Source organism: Dermochelys coriacea, chromosome 7, assembly GCF_009764565.3.
Source record: "Dermochelys coriacea isolate rDerCor1 chromosome 7, rDerCor1.pri.v4, whole genome shotgun sequence".
Lineage (NCBI taxonomy): Eukaryota > Metazoa > Chordata > Testudines > Dermochelyidae > Dermochelys > Dermochelys coriacea.
The window spans coordinates 92,212,080-92,230,595 of NC_050074.1; the positions used below are offsets into that span (position 1 = coordinate 92,212,080).

The window sequence follows — 18,516 nt, forward strand, 5'->3', positions numbered from 1 at the left end:
ATCATCAAAAACTGAAAATTATTAAATAAATTCTCTTGATTAGTGCTTTATTTTGGAGGACAAGCAAACTGTCCTATTCTGATATTCAGCATATGTATTTGTCTACATGAACCTAAATATTTTAATAAGAAAACTCCTGCCTCTGAAATCTAAACAAACCCCAAACTGTGCAGACAGAATCAGAGAGACAAGGTGGGTGAGGTAATATCTTTTCCTGGACCAACTTCCATTGGCGAGAGAGACAAGCTTTCAAGCTCTTCAACAGGACATTGTACCAATAGAAGGTATTACCTCGGCCCCTCTTGTCTCTCTAATATCCTTGGACCAACAACAATACTGCATATAGACAGAATCATACATTTTCTGAGGACTGAGGACCAAAATATAAGAAAGCAAAACATAGTTTTAAACAAATATAAAGATTTATTTTCCACTTAAAAAAAATAGAGAGTATACTTGGGTATGCAATATAAAGATCCAAATTATTGCAAAGAACAAACAGAATCAGATTAGACATTTAATGCCATCCAGCAGCAACCTTTTTTAAATAAGATATTTTCTTGGAATTCTTAATGCACACTATGTGCATTGGTTCTATTCATATATCACAAGTCATCCTATAACAGTAAGAAAATATTTGTCTCTGTATGTATAACACAGTAACACAATATGCTTTATAAAAGCTGGCATATTCAAAGGAAAAAAGAAAAACAGTGAGTGTTTCTTAATGCTTTCCTTATAGTGTGACATTGTTTCCAAACACATAGTAACAGACCTTACATATGCAATTCTTTAAATATATATACAAACATTAAACTAGATTTGTTATAAATGATTTCACATTTTATATCTGTGACTCAGAAAAAATTATACTCTTAATTTATTAGCTGTACAAAATTAGCTAGGTAACAGACGAATTCCCTGTTATTGTTGTGAATGTGCGTGAGCAAGTGATCCAAATAGTCTATCCCAGTGGGTGAAGTAAGGAGCATAGTTACATCTGAACTTCAGGTGATGGAGATCGTGATGCGGAGCTCCTCCATACAGGCCAAATGGTATCAGTCTGTTTGTTGACCATGGAAGTTCATAGCCTGAATGATCCTCCACTGACAGCCAGATATTAACAAGGAAGAAAATCATTTCTGTCAAAGGATGGCACTTCAGCAACACTGGATTTATGGCAGCAAAAAATCCCAGTGAAAGTAACTCCCAAACACTTGAGTACTGTGTGGTAAGAGCAAACGTAGATACATGCTTATGATGAACCTTGTGAAAAGTCTTGTAGAGCCAAGGCACCTTATGATGAAGCAAATGCCACAGAAAATACTGGAAATCAAAGAGAAGCAGGCAAACAGTTACATCCAGCAGGACCCTCAGCAGCTCTGGAGCTATTGCTGGTAAATCCACTGGTCTCCAGTACCAATGAGCAACTGTCACTGGGAAGATAAAGACAATGTGATGATAGACACATTGAACCATACAAGGTACCATCATTCCCAGAGTTGGATAACTCAGAGGCTGGATTTTGTATTTTTTCACGGCTGGTACTTTAGTGCTTAAGAAGTCCAGTGCAATGTAAGGAAGACAGAAAGTCATGTAAGCTGTAAATGAAAACAGCACTGGAAAGTAAGGTGACTTGATCAGTGGCTCCTTTGCTTTGACAAAGTCCCAGAAAGGCTGCAGAGCGACGGGGTCTAGCCTCTTTTCCATTCCGTAGCTGAGCAGCACTCTGTGAAGCACGCTGCAGTTCATGTTGATGCTGGCTGAGACTGCTGTGGTTGTACTGCTTTTGTAAGACTTTACCCCACCCATTTAGTGACATCACACCAAACGTGGTCACAAGCACTCCAGAATGAAATCTCTTTCTCCATCCAGAAGCAACAAAGTGCACTACAGTGTCAGAGCAGGTAGATCTGTATCATTAGCCCATCTATACTGGAGACTAATTTTGTAAATTGATGACTAGTTACAGGGCAAGGCAATCATTAATATGCTAAAAAACCTCACTGTATTATATGACTGGCAAGTAGAAACAAACTAGTATGATATCCCTGAACACTAGAAACAGGAGAAAAGGTTGGAATAGGATTTTCTGTGCTGCTTCACCCCGTACATTTTAAAGAACTGTCATTATACCATTTTGTAAATCAAAGCAATGGTAGCTCTGCCTCAACATCCGTAGCTACACATTAATCAGGTCAAAGTGTTGTATTTTTCCTATAATTCATACTAAAAGATTTACCTGAATTTAAACCCCACATATGAGCCCCAAACTCTTTTGAGATGAGAAGGGTAGAAATTGGATCCCAGGTCCACACATATTTTGCAAACAGCCGTTATAGGGCAGGGTTCCCTCACCTTGGATCCTTCTCTATAAACAATCCTTACACACTCCCCTGCCAAGGACACCACCATGAGCTTTATTTACCATATGCTATATAAGTCCTTGTCCCTATCAACATAAGGCTTTTACCTTCTGCCTAGACACAGGGCTTGGTTTCCATGGCCTTTCCTTCCAGCCTTGCCTACCACACCCCCTTCTCTTTTCACTGTCCTCTGCTGACAAACTGAATCATTTTAACTGGTTAATCACCTTGTGCTCAATCAATTATCTTCTCAATTTGTCCCATGTGGGGATGTTTAAAAAGTGCACAAAGTGGTGAGTCTGGCTTAGGCTACTCACTCCTAATCTCCATAATGGACACAATCAACCCCCCAAATCAGAACAGCATCAAGCTGTGGAGCTGAATTTCTGCCTTTGGCCCACATCTGTCTAGTTCACAGCACATATTCAGGTTGTGATCCTGGAACCACTGAAGTAAGTGACATTGACTTAGGCTGGGTGCAAAATTGGGCCCTTGGTTATTTTATTTTATTTAAATACATCATCTCACATCAAACTGAGGTGTTTTTGTCAGTCCACATTAAATAGTACAACATTAACGCACACTAGGGAACTTTTAGTGCACACCAGCAGGGTCCACATGGGCCAGTTAGCACACAACACATTAGTGCACACTAGAATTTACACCCCTCTGGTGCAGACTAACGCAACATGTGGACAAGCCCCGAGGTTTCGGTGTCCATGTAAAGCAAACTGAAAAAACATTTCAGTTACTGAGCAGACTATTGAAATAAATACTTTCATACCCTCTCTGTATTTAACTCGTCATTATACACCTAGCTTTCTTCACTCAGTTCATGATGCTGCCAAAGCTTCCATATGCTACAGGATTGCAAATTGCTACCTCACAAAAATCAAAGGGTCTTGCTATAAAGATTAGGTAGAAAAACCCATATATTGGAATGAGGCCCTGCAGATGAATACCCACAGAATGCCCACAAGTGCATGACTCCAAAACTCTATCCCAGTCCCAGCTGCCAGCGGTGAGGCTCACAATGTGGAGCTCCTCTGCACAACCCTAACAGCTTGATGAGGGAAATTCAGACCCTGAAAGATCCGCCATCAAGAACAAAATGTTAACAATGAAGAAAATTCTGTATTTGATTTTTTTCCCCCCAGAATATTTTGATAGGGACCCAAGAGCAGCGCTCAAAGCAGGGTGGGTCAAAATCCATCCTACTGTCCTCAGTTATGGGGATACATCAGAGGGCAGGTCCCAATGCACATTAAGCCCCTTACCGGAAAAGGGAGTTGGGGAGCAGGGTAGGCAAGCTCTGTAGGACAGCAGCAGGAGAGGAGAGTCATTCAAGGCTTGCCTAAGCTACAGATACTACAACAAAGGAGGGGAAAGGCTTCCCTGTCTTTTATTTTAGAACAAGCCACTAAGCATGATGCAAAAAGGAAAGATAAGTGGGGTCCTTACATAAAGACTCACCTCCAAGAAGCTGTGTGAAACAAGCTGTATAATCCCTGTGGTTGAGGTTTGTAAAAACAGCATGTGCTAATAGCTGATGGGTTTGTTCTGAGGTTTTCAGAAAGCCCCTTTGAGATAACAAGAACTAGATGCAGAGTATTATTTATGAGTGCATCTGCACCACCTTGTGGCCAAAATCAGATTTCAACTGGCTTTATCAATGACATAAAATTAAATGGTTTTAAGCTAAAAGCTTGTATCAAAGAGACTTAGTTATAATGGCTATTTTGGAAGTAAAGATTTGCTTTATGCTGTTATCAGTGAATAATAAAACATTAAAAGTAGTTTCTAATTCAGATGAATTTTCATGAGCTCCTGGGACTCAAAGCTGCCAGCAAAATAAATTGTTGTTTCCTCAAAGTTTAACTTAGTCCCAATAACTAATTAAAAAAAAACCAAACAAACCCACACATCAATGTAACTTTGATCACAATCCAAGATTTACTTAGTCCTTCAATTTACTTAGTTCTTCAATTCAGTAATGGCAAAATTGCTTGTGCTGTCTATGGCTGAAACTAACAGCTTTAATATCAGATAAGTATTTATGTTTTGCAAGGTGCTGAGTATAGGACATACCTCTTTTATTCCTGTGTTTTGTTTTTTTTTAAATACTCCTACATGCCTTCAGAGGACCAGGAGAAGACGATAAATCCAAATTCATCTTGCAGACAGCTTCGTTGAAAGCTCTAGCCCACAATTTTAATCAGATGCTTTTTGGTCCAGATGTTTTAAAGTGTGTGGACAAAACACATCCTTTTGTATACACAAAACACTTGATGTGGGCACACACATTGGAGTCTCCAAATACTGGACTTATGCATATGCTTCATGTTGCATGTCTATTTTTTTTTAAATGTAGGCCTGTGTGTCTATTGGTTGATGTCTCTAGTCTCTTGCTTTCTTGATCCTGATCATCTCATTAGACTATAAGCCTAACTCAGACTTGGTCTACACTTAAAAGTTTTACCAGTATGACTATTTCAGTTGTGGGAGGGGGGAGGAGTTGACTTTTACTAAAACAGGTACACTGATACAAACCCTAATGTGGATGCACTTATCCCGGTTGAGTTATTCTCCGGCCATACAGGAATCACCTTTATACAGATATTACTACAACCACATTAGGAGGGGTTGCACCACTTCAACTATACTAGTATAGCTGAAATGGCACAACTTTCTACTGTCTTCAAGTCCTCAATAGAAGGAATACCGTGTTCCCTTTGCTCCCATACTGATGCATTTTTATGTTGTTCCAAGTTGTTTTATACCCCCAACCCTCAAATGTCCTAATATTATACAAGTAGTATATGAAAAACAATCTTCCATTTCCAGTGGAAAAAGTTTCTTGCAACATCAGAAATTCTTTGTAGAGGAAACTCACCTAAAGCATCAAACATGGCAAGACGTCACTGATGGACGTATAAGGACACTCTTTATGGATGCCTATAATATGACTTCCGCTGCAAACGATAATGTGGACACTACCTGGAAAGTGAAAAGGGGGGTGACCCAGAAAAACATCATGCAGAACAACAGAGAAAAGTGAAATCCATCAACATGACACTCAGAAGCCCGAACATATCAGCAGAAGACTGAAATAAATGGTGGAATCTAGTGGATGCCCTATGCACCTCAGGGTGCAGGATGCTAAAGAAAGAAATGTAATAAGCCAGCAGATGGCAGCTATGAGAATCAACAGTTGGGAGGAGCACCATCTTGGCAGGAATGTGTGCATAGGGGGTGGGGGGAAGAGCCTTGGTGGAAGGAGAAAGGACTGTGTTATTCTGGCTGCGAGTGTGTGTGTGAACCCAAGGAACAGGACTGTGATGGACACTGCAAGACTGAAGCTGGTGGTGAACACCAGGCCTGCCAACAGAGGGGAAGGGGGGGCAATTACCCAGGGGCCCCCAGCCACTGCTGCTGCCGGGAGCCCCAGGCCCTTTTAAATCATCTGGGTCGGCCACAGGGCTCCTAGGTGCACACGACCACTCCGGGCCCCCTGGACTAGCATGGTTGATCCCAGAAGTAACGGTGTCCCGGAAGTGATGAATTGTCACTTCCACCCCAGCCCCAGGACAGCCCTGGCCCTGGGGCCCAGAATTACTATTGGCGGGCCTGGTGAACACTTTGGACTTAGGCTCACATGTGTCCTGAGGCTAAGTCCAAAGTGTTGGACTAAAGGCTGAGTAGTTGAGGAGCAATGTACCCCACCAGGCCGCAGGTCCAAACTAAATAGCCACCAAATCATGCATCTCAAAAGGCATCTCAAAAGAGTCTCAGCTTTATGTGCACCAACAGTGGGATTAGAAGCATCAGCTGAAGGGTAAAGATTTTGAGCACTTTGAGATTTTGAGAAAGGAATTATGCCATTGGGATTTTTTTTCTTTTACTGTTTCACTGTTGCTGTTGAATTCTCTTAAGTCCCCCATACCCTTTTAGGCTGTTGCTCTGAACCCATTTCCATGCCTAATAGTCTTTTATATAAATGGTCTTAGAACTCATGTGTGTGCAATTAGGTTTTTGTGTCGGGGATTCAGGCTCCACACAATCAAAGGGGGGGTCCCCTGCACAACCCAAAGAGAAATAGATGCAGGCACGTGCTACCTTAGGACAGGAGTTCCCAGACATTTGCTTTATCCAAAGGGGAAATAAGGTAGCGGTCTGCCCTAGAGGAATTGCCAGGGTGTTACCAGGGGGCTTGTCTCCGATCCGCAGAGGGCTCCCCAGAGCAAGCTAATCTTGCTAACGTTTGGAAGGACACGGATACAGCCTTCTGCTCAAGGATGGACAACACAAGCAATAATTCTTCAAAAACAAAATAATATTTATTTAGAAGAAATGAGTAGTTAATAGTGTATCTAATAAAGCAAGAAAGAATACATAAAACATAGTAAAACGCAATAGAATTACATTTGAAGAGTCATATAATAAAGCAGAGAAACAAAATTTAAAAAAACAACAACACAGAATACACAGGATATACAGACCATATAGCAGTTACACTGTAATAGGCATATACAGACCCTGCATACACAAAGGCCTTAGTGTTAATGTTATAATCTGATAGTGTTGTTTAATTTAATGTAGTATGCATGACCTTTACATGCACGTAAAAGAGACTATTTCAGTGTTACAGATTTAATTAAATCATTTGCTTAACACAAACATCCTGTGAGCGGTGATCAGCTGGTCATGCAGGATGGCTGGGGTGGAGCTCACTCAGACACAGGCATCCAGCTTTACTGACAGGCATGCCCAATCATTCCTTTTTACTAGAGACAAAAATCACACTTACTTCTACTTTTTGTAAAGCCCTCTGATATGCTCCATCAAGGTCATCCTGCTCTGTCCCAAAAGGAAGGAGACGCTGTTGGGGCTACAGCAATGTCTTCTTCAGGCTGTCTCGGAGCAATGTCTTGGTTTCCCCTGCCTTAGAGGCTTCTGTAGCTACTGTGTTCTATAGCTGCTGCCCTCTGGAAGATCCTGCTGTCGCTGCTTCTGCAGGTAGCTGCTTTCTGCAGTTTTCTCAAGATGCTGTTGCAGTTGTCTCGGCTGCTGTTCTCTCTGCTTCTTGAGGCTTCTGATCTTCACAAACCGCCAAAACTCCATGACTAAGCCTGCTGTCAGGCTTATACACAGGAACTCCTCACTTAAAGTCGCCCCGGTTAACGTTGTTTGGATGTTAAGTTGCTGATCAGTTAGGGAACATGCTCGTTTAAAGTTGTGAAATGCTCCCTTCTAACGTCGCTTGGCAGCCGCCTGTTTTGTCCACTGCTTGCAGGAAGAGCAGCTAGCTGGTGGGTGGTTGGAACGAGGGTGGACCACCAGCCCCCCTATCAGCTTCCAACTCCCCTAAGTTTCCTGTGCAGCAGCTGTCCCTCCCCCCACTGCCATATGCTGCTCCTGCCCTCTGCCTTGGAGCTGCTCCCAGAGACTCCTTCTTGCTATGGGGGGGAGGAGAGAAGAGAGGGGCTAATGTCTCCCTCTCCCTCCTGCTCCTGCACCCTGCTTACCCCATCTCCATAGAGCGGGGGAGGGGACACACAATGGAGGGAGCTTCTAGGCAGTAGCTGCAGTCTCAGGTCTCAGCAAGCTGATTTAATTAACAAGGCAGTGTACTTAAGCCTGGGGTCAGCTACACGAAGGGGAAATGTGTATTGTTTCTCTCATGCACAGGGTGTGTCTCTGTCTCCTTCTCCCCTCCCTCCTCTGCCGCCTTGTAGAGTGTGAGAGTTAACCCTTGAGGGCTCAGTCAATTGCTAGTTCATTTAGCAGTAAGGCATTCCCTGGGAAATATCCCACCCTCTTGACTCCACCACCTCAACCAAGCTTCACAATCATCATCACTGTGTACCAGCATTAAATTTTTTGTTTAAAACTTATACTGTGTGGGTGGGTGTTTGTATATATGTAATATAGTCTTTTGTCTGGTGAAAAAAATTTCTCTGGAACCTAACCCCCTCATTTATATTAATTCTTATGGGGAAATTGGATTCGCTTAACATCCTTTTGCTTAAAGTCACATTTTTCAGGAACATAGCTACAACGTTAAGTGAGGAATTCCTGTACTGGCTGCTCTTGCAAGGTCTTCTCATTAACAGAATGTATTAGCCTGGCTCAGCCAATCAGCTTCCTGTACTTATCATATTTCTAGATCACTCCTATTACATCATACCTACTTTTAGATAGCTAAGCTCCTCCCTTTGACGCCCTCTTGCATGGAGCTCCTCCCTCTGATCTATCTTTAGATAGCAAAGCTCTTCTCTAGGAATTGTTGGAACTTTCCATACCCTAACCCTGTGTCTTTCAGAGGATGATTGCGTCCGCCATTTTGAATTTCTAGCTTTAAACGATCACTGATTACTTTTTATCTAAAGCCTTAATCTTAAAACTAACTACTGTTTTGTGCAAGTCAATGTCCTGATGCTGTCACAACCTTAATTTTTTCAAGAGAGGTGAAATTTCTACAACATTTAAACGCTTTTTTTTTTTTTTTTGTTCAGTATTTCTCTGCAGCTCTCCATCAAGGTGCTGCAAGGTTCTTCAAAACAGCTTAAAGCAAAATCATGTTACAAGACCAGACTAGAATGAAGGTGCAGTGTCAAAAATTATACAGAAAATTTAATGATGTCTTTTCAGCCATCAGGTGCTATTTGAGCTATCTCCAGAGCTGGATGGACAATCTGGTACACTACAACTGGCTGAAACCCTCTCTGAATACCCAGTGCACAGACCCTGATCCTACACTGGAACCCTGGATAACCACCCAATCTCAGCTGATACTCTCACAGGGGTCCTGTATTATAGTCTCCCCCAGCTCCAACACACAGCCCCTAAACAATGTTCTTTGGTCAGAAAGCTCAGCATGACTGTGGCCTGATGAAGATGGGGATAGTGAGCATGAGTAAATGCTTGGTGTGGCATCAGGGAGGGCTCAGCAGGAGAGCATTCCTGTGACTTGCACCTGGCTCCAGTCTCAATCCTAAGAGCAGATAACAGCAGGTGCAGACTGATCAGATGGCTTAAAGACTATTTGAAAAAACTGCAGCAGGATGCAGGGATGCATCCTTTTAAGGGGGGAGAGGTGAGGGGATGGGAATAATGTAAGGCAGCAGATGGCACCTAAGGGTATTCAGCCAAGTCCTGCAGGAGCAACAGTCTAGAGGGGCAAGAAGCTGGAGGATTTCAGGACAGTTGAGAACAGCAGGAGGTGAGTGTACCACATTAGCAGAATTGTATGCATAGGTGGGCATCAGTGAAGAGGAAGAAGGACTGTGTTGCCCTAGATGAGTGTGTCTAAGCTTGGGGAAAAGGACTGTGATGGACACTACTAGACTGGGGCTGGTGATAAACATTTTGGCCACACGCTTCCTGAGGAAAGGTGAAGGTTGAGTAGCTATGTGCCCCACCAGGCCACAGGTCCAACTTGAGCCATCTCACCAGGTTAGCATATCTCAATTCTACGTGCACCACTAGTAGGATTAGAGGCCTCAAGTGGGGAAGACTGTTTTGGGCACCTCCGGAGATGGGTGAAGGGACTGTGCTATTGTTTCACTCTTGCTGTTAAATTCCTTCAAGTCCCCCATCCCCTTCTGGCCCATTTATCTGTACCCATTCCCTTTAATATTCTTTTATATAAATAGTCTCAGAACCCCTGTATGAGCTATTGTTTTTTGTGTCAGGGGCTTTCAGCTCCATGTAAACAAAGGAGGGTCTATGCCCAATCTGAAGAGAAATAGGTGCAGGCATGTGCTACCTTAGGACATTTATCAGCACTTGTGTCCAGCAAATACAGTACACTCCCCTAGAATCATTTTCCTGCCCCCACCCAGCATATATGGCATGCTTTTTCCCATTCCATGTATTCAAGTACATCCTTCTGCCCGCAGATATACCTCCACCGGAACAGAGGCAGTTGTGGAGTTTATATCCCTATCCCAGTCCCTGCAAAGAACAAAAACTTTGCAGAGGCTCCTGTGGAACATGGGATGCTGCTTTTGTGCTGCCTCCACTCATACTGGGACTCCCCAGGGCAGCAGCCTGCAGAAAGTTAATAGTTTGTGGACCCAGCTACCCAAATGCACATTCTCTACTGTACTCACAACATGAACTTGCTGAGTTTAAGATCAAACATGTTCCAAAGGGGGAAACCCTAATGTACAAATGCAATTTACAGCTAGTGTTCAGTGTATGGAAACAATAAATGAAATTCATGTTCTCTGTCTCAGAGAGAGTCTTGAGATTAGGCCCCTGCATAGCAACATTGTTATTCACTGTCTAACAGATTAACAGACAACTGGGTAGGATTGTGACTAGGAGTGTGAAGAAGGAAGCCTTTTCCCCAGGTCACTGGTGTGAGGAGAAATCAACCTACTGTACGGAGGCTTAAAAGCCATGTGTTGGGGTCTCAGTCTGGTTCCTGTGAACATGTTATCAAAATTGGCACCCTTCTTGAAAGTTTCACACGAGAAACCAGAGACTAAATGAACGATCTATTAGCTCTAGAGGGACCCTTTCACGACTGGGGTGAAGTGTGCCTGAGCGTTTAGCGTTATCCCTACATTGTATCTATCCTGGACCCCTATGTCAATGAAATATTTTTGACAAACATCATATATGCATATGTAAAACTACATGCAACGTAACAGAACACACCATTCCAAGCTCTGACAGATCATCCTGATTTATTGAAAAATATTTAAAGCATTAATGATCATGCACTGCAACGACAGCTGTCCAATCCACTTCACACTCTTTCAGAGACTTCCTTTTTTAAGCAATTGAAAGTAATTTAAAGCAAATGCCAATACCAGGAATATAGAGCATAGGGCTCTGTTAGGAGTCACAGCTAGGATATTAAGAGCAATTTAAAAAAAAATTAAAGTACCCGAATTTATAATTGCAAGGGACCCCCTGAGCCTCGATAAGGAGTAAAAAACTCCAAAATTATGGCTTTTTTTCTAGTTTATTTACAAAGAATTCACCACCAAGAGTTTAACATCTAATATTTTTTATATCAAATAGAGGAGGAAGCCAAAGGAGAAAGGATGGCTTTGTGGTTAGGATTACAGACTGGGTCTCTGGAGACCTTGGGTTTAATTCCTGCTCTGCCCTAGAAATCCTATGCTCCTAGCTCTTCATTGAAGCCGCTGATTATGGATAGAGTTCTAGTGAAAATGTAGGCACAATATACCTGAATTACAGAATTGTTACCTTTGGCCCCTCCTGTGCCAGTACTACATATTTGAGCCTTTTATTCTAGTGGTTATCAGTGCAAAAAAATAAATTACATACATCTTCCACCCTTTTCACTGCAACTCATAACAAGTAACTGTTACAGAAAGCATTGTTTTCTTTTCACCTGTTTGCTTCTCCCAGCAATTTGCAAGGTCAAACAATAAGTAATAATTTTAATCAGTACTTTTGCATTTTAAACATAAAGGGTCTTAGTGTAGTTTTACATCAGTGTAACTCCAGTAAAGTCTGGAATAATGCAATAGCGAATCAGATCCAGAATATGTGACTCCAACTGGCGCTGAAAGCATGCAGTGTCAGCATGGATTCTTCTTGGAGTAACATTAGGAAGGAAGTAAACTGACAAGTTTAGCTGTTAAAATATGGCTAAGTTATGATTAAAGCACAAGAGAAAATAGCTAGATGTCTTTGGTTCCTGTGCTGCCAGTGTTAAACTGTCACTGTATGAGCAAGAGCACTACTAAAAGGTTTGGAAAGATCTACAGTAGAACCTCAGAGTTATGAACACCAGATTTATGAACTGATCAGTCAACCACACACCTCATTTGGAACCACAAGTACACAGTCAGGCAGAAGCAGAGACCAAAAAAAAAAAAAAAAAAGTACAGTACTGTGTTAAACAAATTACTAAAAAAAATAAAGGGAAAGCAGCATTTTTCTTCTGCACAGTAAAGTTTCAAGCTGTATTAAATCAATATACAGTTATAAACTTTTGAAATAACCACCATAACACTTTGTTCAGCGTTACAAACATTTCAGAATTACGAACAATGTCCAATCCCAAGGTGTTGGTAACTGAGGTTCTACTGTATTTGATTTTCAAACCCATGTTAATATTTTATTCCGGGGCAAGTGCTTATCTTTTGAACTTTCAGGCTTCTGACATGCAAAGTGGGTTAATTTGTCTTTTTAAAACATTTTAAATCCATGTAGATTTATTGATATTTCCTCTAGGCAAAGGCACGTTACTGTTTTCTGACAGTATTACCACATTGCATGAAGCCAGCAAGATAGGAAAGGGACTGTAAGAATGAAAGAAATAACACTGTTTACATCAAAAATAGATATTAATCCAAACCAGTAGTCATTATTGGCATTTTTAAAGGCATTATAAATAAAGATGTGATGTTATTGCCATGACAACACCACACATTCCAAGAGAGGCATTTAGCAAGATTTTAACCCCATACACCCCAGACAGTTTTACAGATATGTGCTCATCTCGTTAATGATTTCTTTATACATGCGATGGGGTGCATCGAGACCCCAGATGAAATCCAGATGTTCCCATTCAGGAATGTGTTTGTGGTAAACCAGATTAGTGACTTGAGTGAGCAATATGCCAACATCCTTCCAGTCTGCAAGCCAGTCATGTCCACCAGTCCACAGTACAGTTGGCACAGTCATATCTTTTACTTTGTAGAATGGAGGGGTAGACTATGGGAGGGGAGGGGGGAGAAAAAAATTGTAATATTTTAAAAATGAAACCATATATACAAAAAAAAGACAACTCTGGCTTTAGAAAGAGCCCACCTGCTAAAGGGGTTGTCTAGCAGTATTGCAGTGTACTAGCAAATGCAAGAGGATAGAAGAAGTCAGAATCCTAGCCCTTCCCTTTCTTTGCTCTGGAGCAACAGTCAATTCAAGAGAAGCCCTGACTAACTCCATGTTAAAACCTGCTGAGTAGGAAGAATGAGGTTTTTGGACATTGCAAGGTAATGTTGGATAAGTTATGTTGCAAAGAGTCTACCATGTAAAATTTTAATCCCAAACCGGCTTTTATAGGTCACTATTACACAAAGTAAAATTACACCAACCAATGAGCCTGCATATTTCTAGTCTGTATTGCACTGTTCAAGCTAGGATTACTGCAAGAGATTACAGTCACAGTAAAGCAAAAGAGGGGTAAACTTTTAATGCTATGCACAGAGATCTAGAGAACAATTTGATATCCAAATGAAGCTGCAAGGTGGGATTTAAGTAGGCTGAAGTTTGGCCAGGGCAGCATAATCAACCCTATACAACTCTAATGATCTCACAGCACTTCTCATTAATACTCTAAAAACAGTCAGGCCTAAAGATGAGCAAATAAGTGATTTTTCAACTGAAGGGCCACACCAAAAACTCTGGCTCTTAAGAAGTTAATATTTGGCTACTTGTATAGGCACCAATTCCAGGGCTGGAGCTATAGGCACCAATTTTCTAATGTGCCAGCGAGTGCTCACTGCTCAACCACTGGCTCTGCCACAGGCCTGCCCCCATTCCACCTGTTCCTTCCCCCTCCCCTGAGCCTACCATGCCCTTGCTCCTCCCACTCTCCCTGCGAGCCTCTTGCATGCTACAAAACAGCTGATCAGGAGGTATGGGGAGGGAACAGGAGGTGCTGATCAGCGGGGCTGCTGGTGGGTGGGAGGTGCTGGGAGCAGGGGCGGGAGCCAATGTGGGGGCTGCTGATTTATTACTGGCACTCTTTGGCAATGTACATTTGTAAATTCTGGCTCCTTCTCAGCTCAGGTTGGCCACCCCTGCCTGGCCTGTATGTTTGCATCCCAGCTGCAGGTCCCTGCTTAATTTTGCAAGGCCTCACTAGATCACAGCTTGACATGGTCTCCGGGCAGTTTTTGAAGTTGTCTTTTTTGTTTCTCAAGGATTATAAGACTTCCATTACAATTTCTTTACCTGGTTATAGTGAACCAAATTTGCAGCCTTGCTTCCCCAGTCATAAGCTTTGAGTTCCCCAGATTTAACGGCCTAAAACATAAATATTCACACAAAAACATGAAGGTCAGTGTCTGCACTCAGGAATTGTAAAGAAAGAACATGAAGGTTAGTTGGAGAACTGCCTTAATCCTATGTAATTAAATTCAAAAACAAAGAACACATCACAAGGAGAGGAGGTACTGTTTTACCTACACGAGACAAAGATAACTGGAGCAAAGGAAAGCCAAACTGATTATAGCCTTTGTTCTTCTACAATATTCATTCTACTATTCCCTCTACCATTCCCATGCCCACTTCTTCTCCACAAGGTGTCTTAGGTCTCACATTTTCACCTACAGATTATGGCCAGAAGCAGGAGCAGACACCATGTACTGAAATGGAATAAAGAATTTTATTAAGTAATACAGAGGTGGCCAGATTTTTAAAAAGGTAAACATCCAATTGTGCTGGATTTAATCCAAATTGGGGGTTGCACATGCACATTGGACTGTATATTTCTGAAAATCTGGCTCAGTGCCTGCAGGTCACTATTTAAGCAGTAAAGATTTGTTCCTCCAAAGCTGTTGTTTTGGTGCATTTGCATTGCAGCAAAGCAACAATGAATTCACGTCACACAAAGCCATCTTAGCCATTTTGGTAACAAGAAAACTTAGCCAGTTCTGGGAACAAGAATGGATCATAGGGGGAAAAAAAAAAAAAAAAAAAAACACACAATCCAGGCCAACCACTCAGGCACTTGTCAAAAGCCCTTGTTGGAGTTGGAGGGGGGGGGGTTGGGGGGAGGGGAAGGGAAATGATCTCTGGTAAGCTTTTTGGCATGCGTGTAGGTTCTTTTAGTTGTTTTCAGTATGTTTTATCTGTAATGCTTTCACCTTAAGAATAAATATGCTTGCTTAGACAGGGCTGCATGGTAACTTATAACTGGGGCAATTAATCTGTTCAAAGCCTTCGGAGAGAAAGCAGCACACATGCAGGCCTGTTAAGGCAGTCGGTCTTGCTGGGGAATTCACAATGTAGCAGCGTTGAAGTACCCCCAGTCAGCACAGAAGGAGATGTGGGTCTCTGCCAGAGGTGGACAATTGAGCAGCTGGGAGCCTAGAAGGGGTGCCCTTGCTGGACCATGGAGGACAAATACAGGTGCAGTTGCCCTGAACTCTGACAACCACATCAATGGAGTTTTCCTTTAAAACTTACTTAGTACCGTTTACAGTCCAGAAGTTTTCAGAAACAGCAGTCTAAGAAACATGAATTTTTAAAACCAGCTTTCTGTATGAGCCTCTCCTCACTTCATTCCAGGCCCAATACCTAACCCATGGAAGCTCAAAGTACACTTCCTAGACCAACACACACTTTGTGTAGACAACCAGGTTGACTAAGATTGTATCTTACTTTCAAGCACCTATGCAGGGACCAGTAGATGCTGATTCCATGAGAAATTTCTTTCCACAGCATAGGAGTACTGAACCTGAGTACCACTGAGATACAGCCACTAAATTAATTGCAAGTATGTGGACTGCAAAGTGTAAAAAAAACAACAAAACAAACCCTACTGTAACTATCCACAATTTGTCCACTGGCCCTGCTACAGTATGGAGCTCATGGTCAGAAGCCAAGGTTACTGAAGGAGAATCAAACGTTTGTTATAGCAACGTGATCTCTGATATCATAGTTTAAAACACAGGCAGAAATACTGTCTGCTGATCTGAAGCACCTATTATTTTGCACTCATGCAAAAATATATGCTGCATCAAAAGGGAAATTTTAAAAAATTTCCCTTGCAGTGATTAATACCTGCTGTTCTGACTTTCTCGTAGTCCCAGAGTCTTATCGAAGTTGTGCTACCATGGGATCATTTTGACATTTTTACATCTATTTCACTGACAGCAGTATTTTATAAACAAGTTAGGTTAACAGGCACTTTAGATTTCAGAAGCTCTACCTGGCTCCAATGGATCATGTTTTGTACAGATGTCCCAGCTGGGCAGTGTGTTGAATACACGTCGACTCGGCTCTGCAATAGCAACATAGTTAATCACAATTTTCATCTATTAACATGCATCAGTTCCAGCCTTTATTGCTTTTTGCACAACTGAATAGAGTACATTTAAAAGAAATAAGTTCTGATCAGAAAGTTAAGTGTAGATTAGTATACACAAACTGGAAAAGATGCTTAAGTCTTGCCATTAATTGAACAACACTGTCAACTTAGTTTTAAACTAAAGTTTGATCTAAAGCTGATGTTTTATTTTACCTTAAAATTACACTTAAAAAAAAAAACCCCAAGAAACTGAATCTAACTAGGAATGTTTCAATGTTTTGGTCTGAATTTTTTCCAAAAAAACAAAAACCAAATCATGGTTGTGAAGGAAAAGATGGAAGTCTTCTCCTAACGCATTGAAAAAAACAAGGAGAACAGTACTGCTTAAGTTACTAGAAGCAAAAGTGAAACTAACCAATCTAGCTTTGCTTTTCATTCAGCTGGGAAACAAAACTAAATTTAGAAAAATACTTCAGTTTTAATATTCTATGGTGTCCTTAATACAAAGATTTTATCATAAATATTGACTTTAAACTGGACAGTGATATGCATGAGTAATTTTTATATCAAATTTACAAGTTTAAAAATTGTAATGTTAGCAAAAGCGTTCCAAGTTCTTCTAACTTTTAAATGCCTCCTACGCTATACTAGTTTTGACCCTCTGTTCAGCCTACTTCTACTAATATAGACTGTTGCTCCAAATAAGCTTCATTTATTTTCAGTTTAAAAATACTGTCTCCTGAAAGCTGAATCCTCAGGCAGAGTAAAGTATTACCCAAAGTTAAAACTCTGCAAAATTGTGTGGGGAATGGGAAATTCTGCACACAAAAATTAGCATTTTTCCTATTTCATATAAATTATGCCATTCAGATTTTCAATCAAAATTTTTCTTTTTTTTTTTTTTTTTTTTTTTAAATTGAGGGTGAAATCCTGGCCCTATTGAAGTTAATGACAAGACAACAATTGGGCCACATTTCAAATTGTGATTTTGCCCAAATAGTTCTTTTTTGACAGAAGAAATGATTTTGTAGATTGTCCCACAATATTTTAATGCAGTTTCATGGAAAAGCAAAAACTTTACATTGAAGTTAAAGTTTTGTTTGGAATATTTTGCACAATCTCCCCCATATGAGTGTCCCCATTTCATTGCTCTTTCAGGTGGCTTGATCCCACTAGAATGGCCAGTCGGATTCACACTCATTCTCTCCATGACCAAACCCAAAGCTCCTTATGTCTATTAGAACATAAAAGCGGCCATACTGGGTCAGACCAAAATTCCATCTAGCCCAGTATCCTGTCTTCTGACAGTGGCCAATGCCAGGTGCCCCAAAGGGAATGAACAAAACAGGTAATCATCAGGTGATCTATCCCCCGTTGCCCATTCCTAGCTTCTGGCAAACAAAGGCTAGAGACACCATCCCTGCCCACTGTATTCTTACTATTGTGTCCCGACCACAGCCCCCAGCTTACAGTACTACTCCACAAACCAATTCTAAAAATTGGCATTGTGGGATTCTATGTTTATTCTCTGTCACAGATGTCCAGAGCAATGTAGAGAGATGTTCTGCTATTTGGTGTTTTTTGTTGGGTTTTTAAACAAAAACCCAACTCTGGAAACTCAACCTTGAGACTGGAAATTTCAAGCTGGATTCTTTCCTTCTGAAGTTTTATCACGAGCAACAAAAGGTTCCGCAGGCCAAACTATGCCCTCATCAAAACACACTCTTCAGTCTTTAAATTGCATCTTCAGCAACACCTCTGCAACAACATTTCCTCCAATGCATTTGAACAGGTGTAATCAATTAGGACATGGTAGACAATTTTTTACAAAATTGCTTTTCAGACTAGAAATGCACTTAACCAATTTGTCCACAACACACCTGCACTGTCTCCTGTGCTTCAATCTTTGTTTGGAACACAGAACAGCAACAGACTTTTAAAATGTACAAATTGACTCCTAGAAAAAACAACTGCATATGTCCACTATGAGATCTGGAAATCTCAGCAGCTCTTGCACATGGATGCATCCCAAGCTGTGAAGTCTAATTTTTACTTCTCCCTTCTCTCCACGTTCTATACCATTCAGTCTCTTCACCATCTATCCATCTTGCCCATGTTCTTCCC

General features: G+C 41.3%; 2 protein-coding genes across 8 annotated transcripts in view; both read right to left on the reverse strand.

Moving 5' to 3' along the window:
* LOC119858717 (putative lysosomal acid lipase/cholesteryl ester hydrolase) overlaps positions 1-18,516 on the reverse strand; it is a 69,399-nt gene that overhangs the window by 35,384 nt on the left and 15,499 nt on the right. For 3 of the 7 annotated variants that reach the window (XR_006283038.1, XR_006283040.1, XM_043519950.1), the window contains exons 8-9: positions 16,294-16,365; positions 14,313-14,384 (exon numbers count right to left, since the gene is read on the reverse strand). Coding sequence is in view for 4 of the 7 variants with exons in the window: in XM_043519950.1 (XP_043375885.1) it covers positions 14,313-14,384; positions 16,294-16,365 (144 nt within the window). In the remaining 3 variants the exon portion in view is untranslated. Of the gene's footprint in view, positions 1-403; positions 5,364-11,045; positions 13,071-14,312; positions 14,385-14,671; positions 14,726-16,293; positions 16,366-18,516 lie in introns of those variants that run through there. The other 4 variants (XR_006283039.1, XM_043519949.1, XM_038409984.2 and 1 more) reach the window with 4 other exon arrangements.
* CH25H (cholesterol 25-hydroxylase) lies at positions 404-1,812 on the reverse strand. The gene has a single exon (XM_038410780.2). The coding sequence runs from the start codon at positions 1,810-1,812 to the stop codon at positions 925-927; it is 888 nt and encodes a 295-aa protein (XP_038266708.2). The 3' UTR covers positions 404-924.